Genomic DNA, 18,205 nt, shown 5'->3' with positions numbered 1-18,205 from the left:
CATATTGTTGAAACCAGGATATTGTTTTATATGTCCAGGATACAAGTGAGAATTTAAATATAGTCAGTGATGTAACAGTCACAGAAGAAAGTGAGCTAAAATCAAGTCTCCCTTTCATACTGGTCATTTAAAGATCACTCTCCTACAGGCTTCCAATGGAAGTGACAAAATCTGCAGTCCTTGTTCTGTGGAAAAAAATAATTCCAAAGTTTATATGAAGATAAAATGCAGAATCTTTTTAATTATAAAATGCCCTCTTAGTGCAGACATTTCACTCAATAAACATGTATCATCGATAACTTGCATTTAAACTCTTTGACACTTGAGCAAGTTGGTTTGATTTATGGGCAGTTAAACAAGACATGGCTAAAAAATGAGTTAGTTAGTGTTGTTATTATATGTTATTAAAAAATGTTACAAAAAATGATCTGAAAATAAGCAAAAAAAGTAGTAGAAGTAGTAATAATAATACTTTTTAAAATGTATATATGAGATTTTTGCATTATTAAATTTTGAAAAAAAATCTTATAAAAAAAAAAAACAAAGCTAATTTTAATATTGTTTTCTTGACATTTTTCTACATTTTTTAAAACATTTTTTACCTCCTTTTTATGACTAATTTCAAGGTCATTTTCTTGTCACATTTTACTGATTGCTTGAAATTTGAAGAACATTACTCACCACGGTTGTAATTGCCTTTTTTAGCCATGCTTTCCCCCCCCAAACAAATCAACAATTTTGCTCAGGGTTAAAATAATGACCATGACTATGAAGCAAAGTTTACAGAAAACTCTCACATCATTACATGCATAATTTTCCACTAGATGGAGCCAAAAACATTTGAGAGTTTCTTTATGCAGGGAACAGGTTGGGATTCGGTGTGTGTAATGAGTCTTTGTAAATCTCTGTGTGTACTGGGGTCTGTGCCTCTTTGCTTTTCTACACATTAACTTCCACATTTGTGTTGCTTCAGGTGAAGACATGGCGTATGAACATGTTCACCATCATCCAGCTGGCCTGCATCGTGGCTCTGTGGGTAGTCAAGTCTACAGTGGCCTCCCTGGCGTTCCCCTTCGTCCTCATCATGACAGTGCCGCTGCGCCGTCTCATCCTCTCCAGAATTTTCGAGGAACGTGAGCTCCAGGCGGTAGGTTGGGTTGCAGGGAGACTCGAGGAATGTTTGAGCCTTTGCCACATTAATTTAAACCCACACAGCCTCAGGATACTTATTTTACAGCAAATTTAATACGAGATGGAAGTTGGCGTGTTTTTCTATCGCTCTTACACAAACATCTCTTAAAGAAAATCCTACAGACAAACTACGAATGATTTTCTCCTCTGTGATCATGGACAGCTTTCTCATCCAAATATTTTCAGATGATATGCAAATATTTCTCTTTGCTCTGCATTTTAACCAGAAAAAGATTCGCAGTCCATCCTAGAACCAGGCTCCATGTTTTCTTGGTTAGATCCCCTGAACCCATACATGTCAGCACTGTCAGATTAAAGCCTTCCATTTCCAAAATGTCAACTTTTTCAGGAGCTAGTATAAACAGCTTTGTTCTTAACTTGACCACTGTTAGTGTTGTGTTCATCCAAAGGTCTTGTGAACCCAAGGCACTGCAGAATCCAACTTCAGAAATTAAGTTCAAACTTAAAAATAACCTAAATTGGTCCCTGTCATCCCCTCTAACCCTCATTCTTATAGTATGAACCACATCGTACTCTGTATTTTTTTATTCTTTGTTTTGTTCCTCTCTACCAAACACATGCAGGTGTTACTGAAAGTGAGCTTTCGGGGAACTTTCACATCTTGCTTCATCTAGTCCAGACCAAGTTCTGGTCCGCTTGGTGTTGGTTCACACTGAGTTTTTACAAACAAACAGCTGTAATAATGAATACAAGCTCACTCTATCCAAGGAAAAGTCTGCCTTTTAGGAAATAACTGCTTTCTTGCAAAGAGTCAGAGAAAATTGAAACCACTCACATCTCTATGCTGAGTATAAAGCTACAGCCAGCAGTCAGCTTACTAGCTGAAAGGTACCTTGTGTAGGATTTAGGGATATCTCATGACCAAAAAGGCAAATAAAACTGTCAGGGCCCGACTCTTGGACACAAAGTGGGGGACAGACTTGGAATAGAGTGACTTCAATTTTTTTTTTATTGAGGCAAGGGGGTGGTACATATCAAACAGACAACATTTTTTCTTTTCTTTTCTTTTTTTTCCCCTTACAAAGACTCATCAACCCATAAACCTTTTTAAATCCAAACCCATTCAATCCAGCAGACCTCTCTCATGGGCAAGTATGAAGCAGTAGAAATGAAAAAAAAAAAACAAAAAAGGAAAATAACAGAAAATAAAAGAAGACAAAATAACCACAGACAGAGCATTAGTAAAGGTAATGCAAGTACTGGTACATAAAAATAAGCAGAAATAATAACAAAAAAAAAAAAAAAGATATCCAGGTTATTCATCCCAACTTTTTAAGGACCAGTAATCAATAAAGTGATTTATAAACCACAAAAGTAATCAAAATAGTGAATAATCAACTGAAAATGAGAATTGAGAGTTGTGTTTTTGTTGCCTTAGACTGAGCCGCTTATATCTACATTCAGAACAGGTCCTCTTCTATGGAGTTTAGCAATCAACAAAATACTGAATGGCCACACCAAGCACTGGCCAATCACATTTTAGCATCAGCCACCATAGCTCTCCTACATGCTTGGCATATGGTAGAAATTTCAGTTGGTTTCAGTCTGCAACCTCGCTGCTAGATGGCACTAAAGCCTACACATTAGACCGTTAAGTAGGGCTAGACAGCAAATTTGCTCAGACAGAGTCAGGCTAAATATCCAGCTTTATACTTGGGGCAGTTTACACGGAAATGGTTCTTGCATGAAACACTACATTATTGTTATGGTTTGGCCTTTTGTTATCAACCACATTTTAGGGGCCTGAAAATGCAAACTTTAGAAATCGGGTTCCAGAAAATCTTTGAAGACACAACCCCTTCTGTCGCCCTGTAATTTTGCAATGTGTGGATCCTGTGAGAATGGTGACGCCACAGCTGCACATGGTGGTTTTCTATGGTGTGTCATTACAAAGTTGCACTGCCAACTACTGGTCTGGCATGCATACTACAGCATTTTTGGTTGTTTTTGTGGATCTGTGTGCACAAGGATCATTTTCACAATGTTATTATATGAACATGTCTTGGGGTTTTTTTACACAAAGGAAAGGCTTCTCCAATGTAAGCAGGGCCATTCTCCTCTAAATGTGGCCTTGGTTTATGGACTTGTATCTAGCATCAACCTTTTCATCTCGCTCTCTGCAAGAAAGCAAATGAACTAATTTCCCAAAATGTCAAAAAAATCCTTCTGTAATAAGTGGAATTTCTCACTGCACCTTACCTGGGTCTGGTAGAAGCAAATGTTAGCAAGAGCCTTTGCTTATTCATCAGTTACCAGTAGTAACAATTCAGTTTTGAGCTCTACATTTTGATTATTAACTATATTATCCCTGCTAGCTCTCTTACCATCTTCAGCAGTGTCAGCACAGCTAGTGGTGCTAACACAGTTAACCATGCTTGAAGGGTAACACAGCTGGCCAACTTTCTGTTAGTAAAGGAAACAGAAACTAAAATAAATGTCAAGACATTTACGTCACAAAACATTAAAACTTTACCAACTCTAAATAGATAGTGGTGCTTTGAAATAAAGTGCTCAAACTCTGAGTCAATGGAGCACCGAACTAAATGAAAAGATGTCCTGTTTTTTTCTTTCTTTTTTAATTACACTGTTAGTCACTGGTTCAAAGGGGCCAGCCTATTTAAGGCAAAATTAACCCAAACTGACATCTAAACTTTAAGCCTTAAATGAAAATGACTGATTGACCATAGCTCAACTCTTTCTTTTCACAGCTTGATTGCGACGAGGATTCTCCCAACTTTGACGAAGATGGACGAGACGAGTACAATGAGATCCACATGCTTGTATAAATCCAAACTGGACCCAGCCAGTAGGAATTCCTCCACCCTCCAGTTTCGACCAATCAGAGCAAAGCTCTTTGGAAACCTCTGGGTAGTGCTGACAAAGTGAGGGGAGCTACCCTATGGGTTTCTGTAAAATATCCAAAAGCTAGAGCTGGATGATCTCTTCTTACCTTTGTTTATTCCAGTTTTTGAAAAGAGCACACCTGATGTTCAACCTCTGTGGTGGTGGTGGTGTTGTGCTTAACTCCCGAGGCCTGAAAATAGCTCTACCTAAAATGGACGATGCAAATCTAAAAAAAAACAAAACAAAAACAAAACAAAAAAAACAGTTACATGAACGCTTTATCCAACTTTTTATCCTATCTATCCCTTTAATTACTCTGCAGGTTCTGGGCAAAAGTGCAATGATGATGGTGACCTCTAGGACTACAGTGGGTGGGATCAGTTAGATTTATTTTTGTCCTGAAAGCGGGAAATAGGGTCAGTTTGCTTTCATTTCATTCAGGAAGCAGATTTTCATCAAAATTAATAATTGTTCTGGTGAACTGACCCTAAATCTCAAAGCCCTGAATTCCACTGCCTGTGTAGTTTAGCTGCCTTTTTTTCCTTTATACTACTGCCATGGCCTTTAGGTTGCAATGATGTGCAAACAAGGAGTTAAGTAGTCCTTTTCCTTTCTGTACAGACTTTTAGTAATGAGCACTTTGACTGGGCAAAAGTTCACTTTTGTCGCTGCCAACCGAGCTCCCTGGCACAAAGCCTCCTCTCTAAATGTAGTCTCCCCTTGAAGCCAAAATTTCTACAGAGACTGTGCAAGCCTCTTCAAGGGGTGTTACTGTACTTTGTTAGGTGTTTGATGCTCAACATAGCAGTCCACCGACCCTGTTATTGTGACCTTGGATGTACAAGTAAATAGCTAACATGGTCTCAACCTTATTTTTCTACTGTGTTGTATCTGTTGATTTTGTGATCTTTGGACTTAATGCCATGCCAGACTCTCAGTGATGTTTCAATTGCTCAAAATGCTGAAAACAGTTAGTGTAAAATAAACAAGAGACATTGTGTAGGTTGACACATTCAGCCATTATTCACCCTTTCTTTCATCTTCTTTGCAATATTTTCGCGGCGTGGTGCATTTTTTTAGACATGTCATGAACACAATAATAACACTCGACTGGAAAAGCATAGAAACTAAGCAAACACGCAAGTACTGAAAATGCTGGGGAACACTTGAGTGTTGGCAGGATGTATGAATGATGCATTGTACAGTAAGACTGTGAGCTTGGAATTACAACGTACCATCTGTGTGCAGATTTGTTTTGCAGAGATTTAGTTCTTACCTCCTATATTGCGAGCCCACTATAGATCTTAATCACAACTTCAGTCAGAAACATTATTTCTGCCGCACATAAACAGTTCTTGGAGCTACTGTAGATAGAAAAGACACAAAGGACCTAATTATCCAGTAACAAGTTGTGTACAGATTTGTGTGATGCTACTATTCAAGGAAACTAAAAGAGTAGGAAAGGTAATTACGTCAGTCTTAGTGTTTGAATTTTGCATTGCTGCCAGTCTTTGGTCCTTCTACTTCTGTTGGAGTTAAGGGGACATGCACTGCTAATCCCACTATGACCCACCATATCTCTATTGTTTCACCTTTGACTGAAAAAAAAGTTTAAAAAACCATTACGTGATGCTGACTGACTTTTTTTGCTTAATTGTGCACATTTATTTTTCTTGTTAATGGTCTTCAAACATCACAGATCATTCTCAAACCCCTGTCGGGTCCAAGATAGCTAATGGAAACTGTTGTTAGCAGTCACTATTATAGGCTACATGTATGTGATCATCAATTACCAACAAAACTTTAAACTTTCGTTATATATTTGATAACGTTCAAGAGGACAAACGTTGTTTCCAATTTTTGTCAGGAGGTGGCGCCAATCGCCAAATTATTATAAATCATCACTTGCTACTGTTTTTGTCAGTAGACCAAGTTGCATTTGCATATTGTTTAGCTAATGTTAGCAAGCAATATCTCTGTTGAGATGTCGTACATTAATTTGGCCCATAAATGTAAGCAATAATCCTTGTGAGGATGTGAAAGAAACAGATAGGGAGCTGTGTCAGTCAGTGATAGCAAATTTTACAACTTCTCTAGCTTAATGTGGTCATGACTTGCGTGTGTGCAAGCTAATAATATAGGATAACTTTAGATAATGCACGACTGAAAATCACTGAGGCAAACTGCAAGGGGTTGTAGCATATGGTCAAGTAAAAAGAAATAATTTCTTTTAACTTTAAAAAATAGCTTTTGCAGAGCTTCAGTTGCTGAGTGGATAAAGCAGGCGCCCCATGAATAAAGGTAATGTCCTTGCTGCAGCAGCCTCAGGTTCGACTCCCACTCAAGGCCTTTTGCTGCATGTCTTCCCCACCCTCTCGTCCCATTTCATGCTGTTGATCTGTCCTGTCTAATAAAAGGCTAAAATGCCAAAAAAAATCTTAAAAAGAAAACAAAAGACAAGTTGGATCAACAAAAATTACCTCAACTTTTCTTCTGAAATTCAGTCAACCTAAAATTTTAGGGTACTGCGGCACTTGCTTTTTTTAAGTTAAAACAATCAGTTTCATTTTACGGTGCATATCATTTAGTCAAGCCATAATACAAATCAGAAATGTTAGCAATCTTTGACCCAACAGGAGCTTGAGAGAGATCTGTGATAACATCACATCATCTGTGATCAAAAACATCAGTTAACATCATGTAATGTGTGTTCTTAATATGGTGGAAGGATTTTCTTTCTCAAAGTTGAAACAAGATATTATTTGTTATATTGTGATTTGTCATGCCTCCCACATAACTTAAATGGAAGGGCGCCAAACACTGGCTCAAATGCAAAGTTAAAATGCTGCCACTGACGTTATGTCCATTCCTTCGTTTATGGTGTCCCTGCTCTTGTTTAGAAAGAAAGGAAGAAATTTATGTTATTTTATGAAGAAAAAAAAGCCAGTGAATTAGACTCCACTCTGACAAACTCTCTCAAAACACTTGAATATTGTTGAGTTTATTTTCATGGTAAATAGTTTAGTATGCAGAATCCCATAAACAGTCCTTACAACCTTTTTTTTGTTCACCTGTGCACTGTATCCACTGAAAAGGATTAAGAAATTCAAGGTGAAATCAGTAAAGAGACACTGTGTGGCAGCTCAAGAGGTTTCTGTAAATAATAATTAAATTTGACAAAAAAAACTAACAAAAAACATTATATTTTCTTGTATTCACCTGATAAAAATGATTACTTCTGCAGAATACAATCAACTAAAAAATTCTAAGGTGTTGAGAATTGACAGATTATGACCCCTGACCCTAACCTTGTCTTAAAGTATATTTAAGGGTCAGCAGTGTAGAATAGTTTTTGTATGCAAGCCACAAAAATTAATTGAGCTCATCGCACATAACCACGTCCCACATTACGAGCCATGCAAGAATTCTGTCTCAGGGGAAACTGACCTTCGATCTGTAAATATCACTTCCCAGCCTTTTAGTTTGCTGTCTCTTGTGTGTACATAAAGCGGTCAAGGCAATCCAACACTTGCAATGTAAAAAAAAGGCTTACAGGCTGCGTTTTTGTGTCAAACAATGGAGGAAAGGAGGTCAAGTAAAGAGAATAATGTGTTTACTCCAGTGACATGCTCTTTAGGGTACACTCGAAGCTACACTTTGATGTGAGGCGTACACCTGGTGTAGTCTGCATTTCATTCTGCAGCTCCCAAGTTAATGAGTTACTGAATGTGCTTTACATTAGGACTCTATAGCAGTTTCATTTAGAACGGGCTCAGTGGACCTTCCCAACCACGTGTTTATGTTTTAGGGAGAAGGCAAACTGAGAGCATAGACATTGATAAGTTATCTTCATTATGCTCCATTATACTTGTTCCCACTGTGTTCATGACATTATTGAATGTAAATGTTTGGTGGCCTGTATTTTCAGGCATGTGATTTCGCTTGTCAGATTTCAAACTCTGATTCCAATTTATGGAGGACCATTAACGACAAAGCTATTGAGCGACCACAAAGGAATCTTAATTGACAGCTAGGCACACAAAAAGCATTATGTGTTAGATATAACCAAGCAGGGCTCTAGCTGTACTTTTAGAAATTTGTTTAGCGAACTCCCCACAAATAAGAGACTGGTTTTAAAATTTAAAAAAATTAAAATAAAAGTATAATTTTTTTTAATGTTTCATTCAACATTCGTTTTATTGTTACCTTTTCCCCAAGTTTTTATTCATTTAAAAGATGCTTTTCTGAGAATTATTTCCCCTTTTCAAGGAATTAAATTCTAGTGGATAAAAAAAAAAATCCATTTTAGTTTCTAAAATAGTCAAATTCAAATGAAGCATGCCCGAAATATTGGAATATTGAAACCAAATGTGACTCTAAAGGATACAACTACAGTTCAGCTCACAAAATTCCTAGAACAAAAGTACAGAGGACATGACCCCTGTGTAAAGTAGCTACAGTCCTGTAAGCAAGCTGTAAGGTCATTCGCTCTGTTTTTTGGCACTTTATATTCCTAAACTCCAATTGAAAGCAGAGCAGTCCACTGGAACTGAGTCGGATCATCATCTGGTCCGAAGGTTTCAATTGTGTCCTTAATAGCTTGATGTGCACTGTCTTGTTGCAGATTGTTTGCCAAAAAATGTTGGCAAGCAGTTTGACATTCTCAAGACCTCAGTCTCTGTTGAAGAAGCTTGAGAAAAGTGAGGGCAGATTTTAAACAATGTTATATACTTGTATTGAGATGATAAATTTGTCCATTCCCAGGTCATCAAATTGTGACACTTTGTTATGTTGGAGGTGGATGGGTCAAACAAAACATCACTTCACACACTGTGTCCTATGTAAAACCAAAAGTCAGTATTACTTTAGTGTAATGTTATGTAACTTATGTACCCATGTCCAGTGCAAGGCCAAAAGTCACCGCTGTGTTTATGTAACCTTTCACCACAAATTTACTCATTTTGTAACCCAGGAGATGACTGTTTGAGTCCTGTATGAAACCAAAATTTTAGATTCTTTCAACTTAATGTTATGTAAATTACATAACCATGTTCAGTGTGAGACCAAAAATAACAGGTATGTTAACGTAACATTACATCACAAACAGACAAAACATAATCTTTTTTTCGAAAATAACCTTTCCCATAACCTTCTTTGCCAAACCCAACCGCAACCGTTTCACATTATTAACCACATGTTAAAATGTATTTCAGCGCTGTGTCACATATATACGGTAAAGGATGCCCTGTGTATTGCTACCAGACACTGAGGGGCATAACAAATTTGACAACCTGGGAATGAGAACATGATCATCCCTGGACGCTCTCATTGTGACTATCAACTTTATTTATTCTTGAAAAAACAATTGTGGTCCATGAATAGTTTTGTCGTTGATTAACTTCCATACCTAACAGGCTAATATTCACACAATACATACTTTAAGAAACAAAGATTAGATGGACACCGGCTGTGATCGACTGGTCAAAATCATTTTGACCTGATTACAATAAAGCTTTGAACAAAATGTCTTTTTAAATAAGAATATAATCTTTGTCCATTGTTTCTTAACAAATATTAAATTAGCTTGTTAACATTTACTGTAACTTTTAACCAATAACTTTTGGGCTCAAGTTCTTAACATCTGCCATCTGAATCCAGTGGAGCTATGTATTTGCTTTGCTGGTTGACCCACAGTGGTAAAAGAGTCAGTGCCCTTTGTTGTCTGACAATACAAGTCTGTTAGTCTGCTCAACACATCCACGTGCTCTTGTTATGGCAAGAACTGGTGTGTCTGAGTCTGTGTGGAGCTGCGGAGGCCATAGCCAAGACAGAGCCAGCGAGTGTCTACTTAGCAAAACATCCTTTTGGTATTTACACAAGAGAAAAAGTGGAATTGTGGGTATTATTTAAGATAATAAAAGGTGTGGTGCTGCCACTCTGTCCTGTCTGGGCGCTAGATGTTGAAACGCGCAAGATGAAAAGAAAAATACGTTTTTTTGACCCTCACAAAGTTCTGCCATGTCAATGTTCACCACATTTAGTCGCCTTATACCTCCATGGTAGCAGGGCAGACCACCCACCCAAATCTAAGACTTGGCTCTGTTATTTTTGAACCTCTTTTAATTCAGCATCATTGGTTTGAGTAAAGACGTCTGGCGATCTTGGAGTTCTAGCATATGGAATAGTGCGTTAGGTTCGACCCCATTATATAACTATAAATCAGATATGTGTGGAACTAAATCCACTATTATATGGAAGGTTGTTCATGCTAATATAAGAGCACAGGATATAATGGATAGTGTCTTTTGGATATTATATCCCATTCATTTCTTTTTAATTACACTGCATACCAAAGGATTAGTTCCATAGCAGGATTAGTTTCCTATTCTTTTTTTTTCTTCTCTTGCATACTTTGTCGATCTTGTAGGTTGTAAATTAAATACTAATCCCTTGTAGATACTGTTTTTTTTTTATTTTAATTCAGTGAAATATTCTCTTTAACAAAAAAGGTATTATTTCAGTGTTGTGAAAGGTTTGTCCATTCAGGAGCAATTATGATTTTTACAATCTCTTTTAAAGCTATGATTTACATAAAATTTCAGTATTCCTTTCAAAGCTCTGGTAAGCTGCATTAAGTGATTTTTTAAACCTGCATTTACTTGGCTTATCCACTGGATTTCTGTGTGCTCAACTCTATGTCTCTACCGTGCTGTTGATTCTCAGTGAGATTGGCAGTATTGGCATCAATTTTGCACTACAGGGATTAGACTCAAAGCTAAAATTGACAAGACTGCTTAATGGAGCTTTACATTGTTTTGAGGACACAGCCGGTCTTCATTCTCCATAACAATTCTTTATGTATACTGACCTGATGACAAAATTAAATGTGTAAAGAAATGTGTTTGAGAGACTGACACTCGGTTTGTGTGGAAACTTGAATAGCAGGTCCATCTTCCTGTAAAGAGGTTTTCAAACAACTGTAAAACATTATTTTTTTGTCTGAAATAAATATTTATTATGTGTTTCAAATACAAATACAGTCACTGTTTTTTTGTCAGCTTAGAAAATTGACAGTACAATACAGATTATTCAAGTGTCACATAAACTTCTGGAGTGAAGCAGTGAAGTAAATCATTAAGGTTTTGCTTTCCTCTACTTGCCAGAGGTGCCAGATGGGTGGGGTTCACCATACAGTATATGACAGAATAATGAGTTCCAGAAAGTTCAGACATTCACAGCAAAGTGTTTAGACAGTCAAGTATAAATTTCTGCCTCCAGAATGTATATATTTAATGCATGCTGATTTACAGAGCCTCATGACACACCCAGCCACTGAGAGATACAGAACGTTTGACATTTGAGGGAAAAAAAATATTTTAACAATAAATGCCTTCACATTTGCTTTGGAAGGAATATCAGCCAGTCATGTGGCGCACATTCGATATGCAATGTAAAGTATTTAGATGAAAATGAAAAGAACATTGAATATTACTGGAAACATGTTGAAAAGAATATTGCAGATTTAAAGAGGACCTATCATGCTCATTTTCAGGTTAACATGGGTAATATTTAAGTTTTTTCAATTAACATGCTTTAATGGTCAAAAAAACCTTTACTGTCTTAATGCACCTGTATTCGCCCTCCGTCTGAGAAGGCTGTGTTGTAGTGCCTGTCTCTTTAAGCCCAAAAAAGCACAGTCTGCTCTGATTGGTGTTTCTGCATTGCAGCCAGGAAATGACTGTAACAGAAAATAATGGTACTTTTTTGCCATGAAAAATCATCAATAAAAGCTTCCAAACACAACGGAACATGTTCCAGCAGAAATATGATCCGAAATTGGGGAGAAATTTACAACATCAGCCAAAAAGTTTATATATTTCCCTGGCATTAGCATGTAGCTACACATAAATAGGCCCTGGGAGTGTACTCGCAGCTGGGGAATGACTGTAACAGAGAAAAGCAGCAGTTTTTACGATGAAAAATCAACAAGAAGAGCTTCTACACACAACCAGACATGTTCCAGCTGGAACATAATCTGAAATCAAGGCAAAATCAACACCATCTGCAACCAAGTTGATGTTTTCTTGATGTTAGCATGTAGCCTTGCTATATGTAAGATTAGTGGTGTTCTTGACTGAACTGGATAACTGCACATTTTACCATAAAAATGATCAAAAAGTTCTACCTGGATCTGTTCCAGCATAAATATGATCCGAAATTGGGGGGAAATTTGCAAAATCAGCATAAAAGTTTTACATGTTTAGCATGTAGCCACATATACATTAGCATTGCACTTCAGGATCCCCTCAAATTTTCAGAGAGAAAATTTCAAAACTTTTTTACGACTTCTCAAGGACCCATAGGACCCCAATGGCTGGGCATTTCTCAAACATATCCGATTTAAACTTTTCAGCTACCTGGCAAATATGAAGTGAGAGATGGAACACAGGGGAGTAAATTACAAAACAACATGATAATAAATGAAATGTCACACATCGACACATTAAGGCGACAGCTACAAAAAATAATTTGTCATCATGTAACATTACGTCAAACTTTATCCGTGAAAGATTACTGTAACAAATTCATTAAACTCAACATAATTTCATGACTTTTCCAAATCATTCAATGTTTTTTGGAAATTCCATGACTTTTTCAGGCCTGGAAAATGTTATTGAGATATTCCATGACTTCCCCAGGTTTTCCATGACCGTGGGAACCCTGTTATTTGCTGCTGGGGAAGGACTGTTACGAAGAATAGCAGAGCTTTCTACCATTAAAATCCCCAATAAAAGCTCCTAAACATAACCTGACATGCTCCAGAAGGAATATGATCTGAAATCAAGGCAAAATTTACAACATTGGCATCCAAGTTTACATGTTTTCCTGACGTTAGCATGTAGCCTCATTTAGCAGTGTAGGCTACATAATGTAAACACTTGCAGCAGTGTGCCCAGAGCAAATGACTATATAAAGATATCTTGCTAAACTATGCCCCATACCACTGCCAAAGTAGAAAAAACTAATGGAAACTTATTAGTCTGAAGCTCTAGGTGTTTGCTCTCAAGTAAGTTTACCTCATTATTTGAAGCTTTGGCCATATTTAATATGAGCACCCTACATTTATCACTATTTAAAAGACACAAAATATCTTAGAGATCCCCTTAAAATGTTATACTTTTCACAGTTTGTCATACTGGCATGGTACACCGTATGTTGGTTTGTGTTTGTATACATGTCTCTATTACTGGGCAATTGTAGAGGGCCTTCTTTTTTATTTTTATAATTGACTTGTCTGAATATGGATTCAACTTTGCACTCACAGGCGCAGTTTTACACAAATTATTTTAAACACTTGTTTATGAGTCTGACCAAAACTAAACACAAAATTTAGTCCCATAAATTAGCTTTTGTTTCTGATGAACTTTTCTATTAAAAAAAACAACAACAACAAAAACTTCAAAAAGCTTATGTTATAAAGAATATGTTGTTTTGCCAGAGCCCACATTGCTTGTTATCTCTGCACCCTCAGAGTGCAAAGCGAGCATAACCCACTGTCAGATTAAGTCCCAGGCTGAATAACACTTCAGTTTTCCTTTGTCAGCTCAGCACATCAGAGCCCTAAACTGCTGGGCATCTCTGTATTCCAGGTGGTGAGATTAACGCACAAAACTGGCATCAAGAATGTGGCAATTATAACAGGTGCTATCAACATTATGAGAGTGATGAGCGGGGGGTCCTGGACCTGTCCACAGAGCCTGAAGTAAATCTGATGAACCTCCAAGAAGACCTGGTCTACCAGAAATCCATGACCCCTACACCAAGACACATTTGCCCATTTGTCCATGCAAACCTTCAGTTGGTTGTAGATGCTGCAAAAGAAAAGAGCAAGGCAGAGCACAAGGTTAAGATGGCTCAAAAGGGACCCCACAGTAAAATGCTGAAAGGATGAAGTTTTCCACAATTTAGAAGCCATTAGAAGAACTGACAGTAATCTGTAGTCTAAGAAACAGATCTTGCGAAATCATTTAGTGGTTAAGTTTACAATATATGTCATTCTTGCATTTAGGTTTGAAGTAGCATAGTGAAGCAATGTAAACATCTCACATTAATAGACACTAAACTCACCTTAAATGTTATCAGCCCCTTAAATGGCTGTTGCCAGTTTTCATCAAGGGTAAAGAATTGAGGTAGTGTGGCCATACTTTACTGCCTACATTTGAGTATATTGTTAGGTGGCAACTTCTAGAGGGAGCAAAGAAGGACGTCAGGTGACATAGTTTAAAGAGCAACAAAGTCCATGTAAGGAAGATAACCGGTCAAACAAACTCGGGACTTTTAGCCAGGAGACCACTGCTTGTGTCCCATATAAAACCAAAACTCAGCACTGACTTATTTTGACTGACATAGTTAACTTATGTACTCAACTTACATCACATACGTAACATGAGTTGATTTACCTATATAACAACCCTTATTATAATTTAATAAGCAAACATACGTATCTTAAACAAAACAATGACCTTTTCCCAAACCTAACCAAGTAGTTTTGTTGCCTAAACCTGACAAAATTACATCCGCAATGCTGAAAATGTACCTTTTGGCTCACCAGTGGGTGCAGTTTGCCTTGTCTGCAGCTTTTTGTAGTGATAACAACTGATAATGGCCATTAAATTGGCTGATAACTTCTGAAAGGGGTGCCAAAATCATCTTTCAAATCTGTATGAATGGGGAAATGAATGGAAAACGATGACCTCAAGTTAGTAAAACATCTATAAATAGTTCCAGTAGGGTTCCTGAAGTGGGTGCTGCAGTGTTTGGGTTTGGACATTTGGTCACTAATGTGACAAAAATGATTTGAAGTTAATCAGCTAAAAAAAAAAAGGCTGGCATGGTCCTTCAAAGCGGCAACTTTAATATTCAAACACAGTATTTGAGCCAAAAACATCTCGCCGTGGCGACTTCAAACTTTTAATAAATGGAGAAATCACTCACTGGTTTTTAGGAGTCGGCTTACATTTCACTATTAACTTTTGATGTGTCATATCCTCTGGGTGGAGAAGCGACCATAGCCTCACTAAAGCAGCATAAATCGCGCTAGCAGTTGTCACTACAAGGTTTTAGTGTGGAAAACATCCACTGAGGTTCAATTGAGCCTGACAGCTGGAAGCCTGATCAACAAGCTAGGCTCCGTGTGATGATGGACGCTCCACCCTAACACACCATTTGAGCTGTATGGGAGCTTAGCCCCAAATCATGTTAACAGTAAAATATGGATTATTACATACACCATAATTAAAGTCTGCTGCAGTCTACTGTAGGTAGCACGGCAAGAGCAAAAGTCTCCACAAACAAGTGCTGTCTGGAAATACGAGCCCAGCAGCAACCGTCTCGCACTTTTTCATTAAAAGTTGAGTAATTAGCTGAAACTTTGAGCAGCTCCAAATGAAGCCAGGAAACAGGAAAGTATCTGACTTTCCCATGAGTAAAGGTCATATATCTTTACTGAAAAGGCCATAAAACATGTGTAATGTGAAACTTTATCCAGCCTTCAGCTTTCACTCAGTGGGCTCTACTATTTTGAGCTCAATGATGGCAACACATGCCAAGGCTGCAAAAGCAACCAACACAAATTTTATAGAAGGCAGTGCATATTTGCAATAGAAGTATCTGACAGTTAGAATTTATTGTTTAAGCAGGTAGGTCCTAGTTTCTTGTCGATGAGTAGATGCACACTTCCTTCTGTGAAGTGATACGGTTAGTGGATGTAGCTCAGTAGAGAGAAAATAGTTCCTACATAAAACTGCTCAAAAAAAGGCCTGTAAATTATCTTGAGTAATCAGGTCATGATTTCGGTGTATGTATACAATTTTTAAGCTTAAAAAAATGAAAAACAAATGAATAAAACTGTACCGTTTTACAGTAGGCCATGGGCACGAGTCCTGATAGCCGCTTGTCTCCATGCTCCTGTTGAAGTCTGACAGGCAGTAGCTGACACCACTATCAAACATGTGCCGGTCACATGGTGGAACAACAAATTTGGCTTCCATACCTGGGGAAAACAGACACTTTGCATCAGTTTGAATATGAGTTAGTTTGTTTGAATTCTTTGAACTAAAGATGAACATCACAGACAGACAGATTTCTGTTCAACTTGTTGCCAATACTCCTTACTAAAAGGCTAAATTTGGAAATGGAGCACAGTAGTGTTTAGGGACCAAAACCACTTGGTTATGTTAAGAGAAAGATTCTGTTTTCACTTCAGATAAGTTGTTTTCATAAGGGATAAGTACATCATAAAGTGACATAAGCACATCATGTAACATGGCTTAACTATGTAAAGGATGTCAGTACATGAAAGTAAAAGAAGTCATCATTGAATGATAGTTTCACACAGGACACAAACAGCAAATTCCAGGGTCAAATTCCTGTGTTTGTTTAATTCATCCATAATCCTGACTTTCCACCCAATGCAGACTTTCTCGCTTTTTACACTTTCTATGGGGTTGTAACATTGCGACGTGGCTGAATTAGAGAATTTGTGTCCACCACAACAAAGAGAATTCAATTTCCCTTGGCATTGTTGTGGAGCCGGTATGTAATTTTAACACATTATGTGCCGCCACCATGTAAAATGGTCTAAGAGGTTGTTGTCATTTCAGATATTTCTGTGAGGCCAGATGGCCCGCATACACTCATTTAAGCTTCAAACCCACTTGATGTTTTGCCTTTTGGTGCATGAATTGAACTTCTACATGCATTTAAGTACTTTTTTGAAATTTGGCTTACCTGTCCAGATGAAGACAAGTGCCAGCAAGTATGCAGTGAACACCATCTATTAAAAATAACAACAATCATAAATTATTCTGTATTTGTCATTTTGGACCAACTTTTATGAAGAAGGATGCATATGAAGACAACTTTTTTAATTGCATATACAATGAAGATAAGATAAATGGACTGGTGGCATGCATGAATCGGAGTTCATTGTTTCCTCTGTACAAAGAAAAAAAATTACAATAGTTTTGTCTCAATTTGTATAATCTGTCATGTCCAGGCCCACAGGCACGCTTTCTCTGGCTGGAAAATCCATTTTCTCCACTTCCTTCCCCACATTACAGTGATAATGTGCAATAAAGTACATTGATTAACACCAAATCACAACGGCAATGCATGACCTCCAGAGCAAAACTTTCCTCACTGCTTTAATTTATAAATCTACCCTGACAAGCTTTATTATACTTTGAAAGCAGGATTTTGTGAACAAAAGTCCAGCAACACATTTTGGAAAGAAAAAAACCCAAAAAGCTCTATGAAACAGACGTGATGGCCATCTGCTTCCTGGACATTCCCACAAATTAATGAACTTATCTCGTGGGAGGCAGACACTGAAAACAGATGTTAGCAGGGAATGCAGTGAGAGGAAGATATTCTCCACCTTTTTTCTTCTTTTTTATAAGCACACGTGTAATGTCCGTGCTTGCGTAAAACAAAAACACTGTAAATGCAGTGAATTCTGTAAATCTGTTTCTTACAAGTTCAAAGTTGGAAAGTTACACATGGATAAAAAAGCAAAAAAATAAACAGATTTAATCTTTCATACTATTTACCTTAATAAAAGTATCACTTATTGTATTCAACAAATGTATTGATTTTTTAAAGCAAAATATTAAAAGCCCAAACAGATAAGCAAAGAGAAAATGCTCTGTAAGCACATACCGCGGGTTTTCTGTTGTTGTTTGAAGTTGTATTGTTTCCTTGTGGATCCCTGGTAAAAAGCCTTGAATGGAACCTGTGCTGGGGATGCTTCAAATGGTTTACCGGCCAACAAACAGATGTACAAGTGCTCACAAAAAGCCTCTGTGTGATCTGATCCAGTTTTCTTATCGGTGTAACTCACAGCTAATTGGATTGTGAAACAGAAGTGGACAGCCTGCTTCCTTTCCCAGAGTGAGCTGGCTGTTCCCATGCTACCCAAAGACATGTTTCACTAGGACCCCAGGGACTCTTGAGCTAAGAGGCCTCAATGTCAACAAGCCTGTATCTCACAAATATGTTTAGGGGTAATGCAGATGTTTTGTTGTCAGTCTTAAGTCCTATACAAGGTCAAGGTTAGAGATCAGGGGGTGGACATCTCGCTAATCCAGCA

General features: G+C 37.6%; 2 protein-coding genes across 2 annotated transcripts in view; one reads left to right on the top strand and one right to left on the bottom strand.

Moving 5' to 3' along the window:
* Positions 1 to 5,392, top strand: part of slc4a3 (solute carrier family 4 member 3) — a 64,956-nt gene extending 59,564 nt beyond the window's left edge. The window contains exons 22-23 of the mRNA XM_042494214.1: positions 974 to 1,147; positions 3,921 to 5,392. Coding sequence (XP_042350148.1) covers positions 974 to 1,147; positions 3,921 to 3,998 — 252 coding nt within the window. The 3' untranslated portion in view covers positions 3,999 to 5,392. The remainder of the gene's footprint in view (positions 1 to 973; positions 1,148 to 3,920) is intronic.
* Positions 5,393 to 13,565: 8,173 nt separating this feature from the next.
* LOC121948689 (receptor activity-modifying protein 1-like) lies at positions 13,566 to 17,978 on the bottom strand. Its single transcript, XM_042494089.1, has 4 exons — positions 17,776 to 17,978; positions 16,846 to 16,891; positions 15,970 to 16,108; positions 13,566 to 13,928 (listed from the first exon to the last, which is right to left on the bottom strand). Exons 2-4 carry the CDS (start codon positions 16,889 to 16,891, stop codon positions 13,670 to 13,672), a joined length of 444 nt encoding a protein of 147 aa, XP_042350023.1. The 5' UTR covers positions 17,776 to 17,978; the 3' UTR covers positions 13,566 to 13,669.
* Positions 17,979 to 18,205: the final 227 nt, after the last annotated feature.

This window comes from Plectropomus leopardus, chromosome 10 (genome assembly GCF_008729295.1).
Source record: "Plectropomus leopardus isolate mb chromosome 10, YSFRI_Pleo_2.0, whole genome shotgun sequence".
Taxonomy (NCBI): Eukaryota; Metazoa; Chordata; class Actinopteri; order Perciformes; family Serranidae; genus Plectropomus; species Plectropomus leopardus.
The sequence above is the reverse complement of the archived record's forward strand: the minus strand, read 5'-3'. Positions and strand labels throughout refer to the sequence as shown.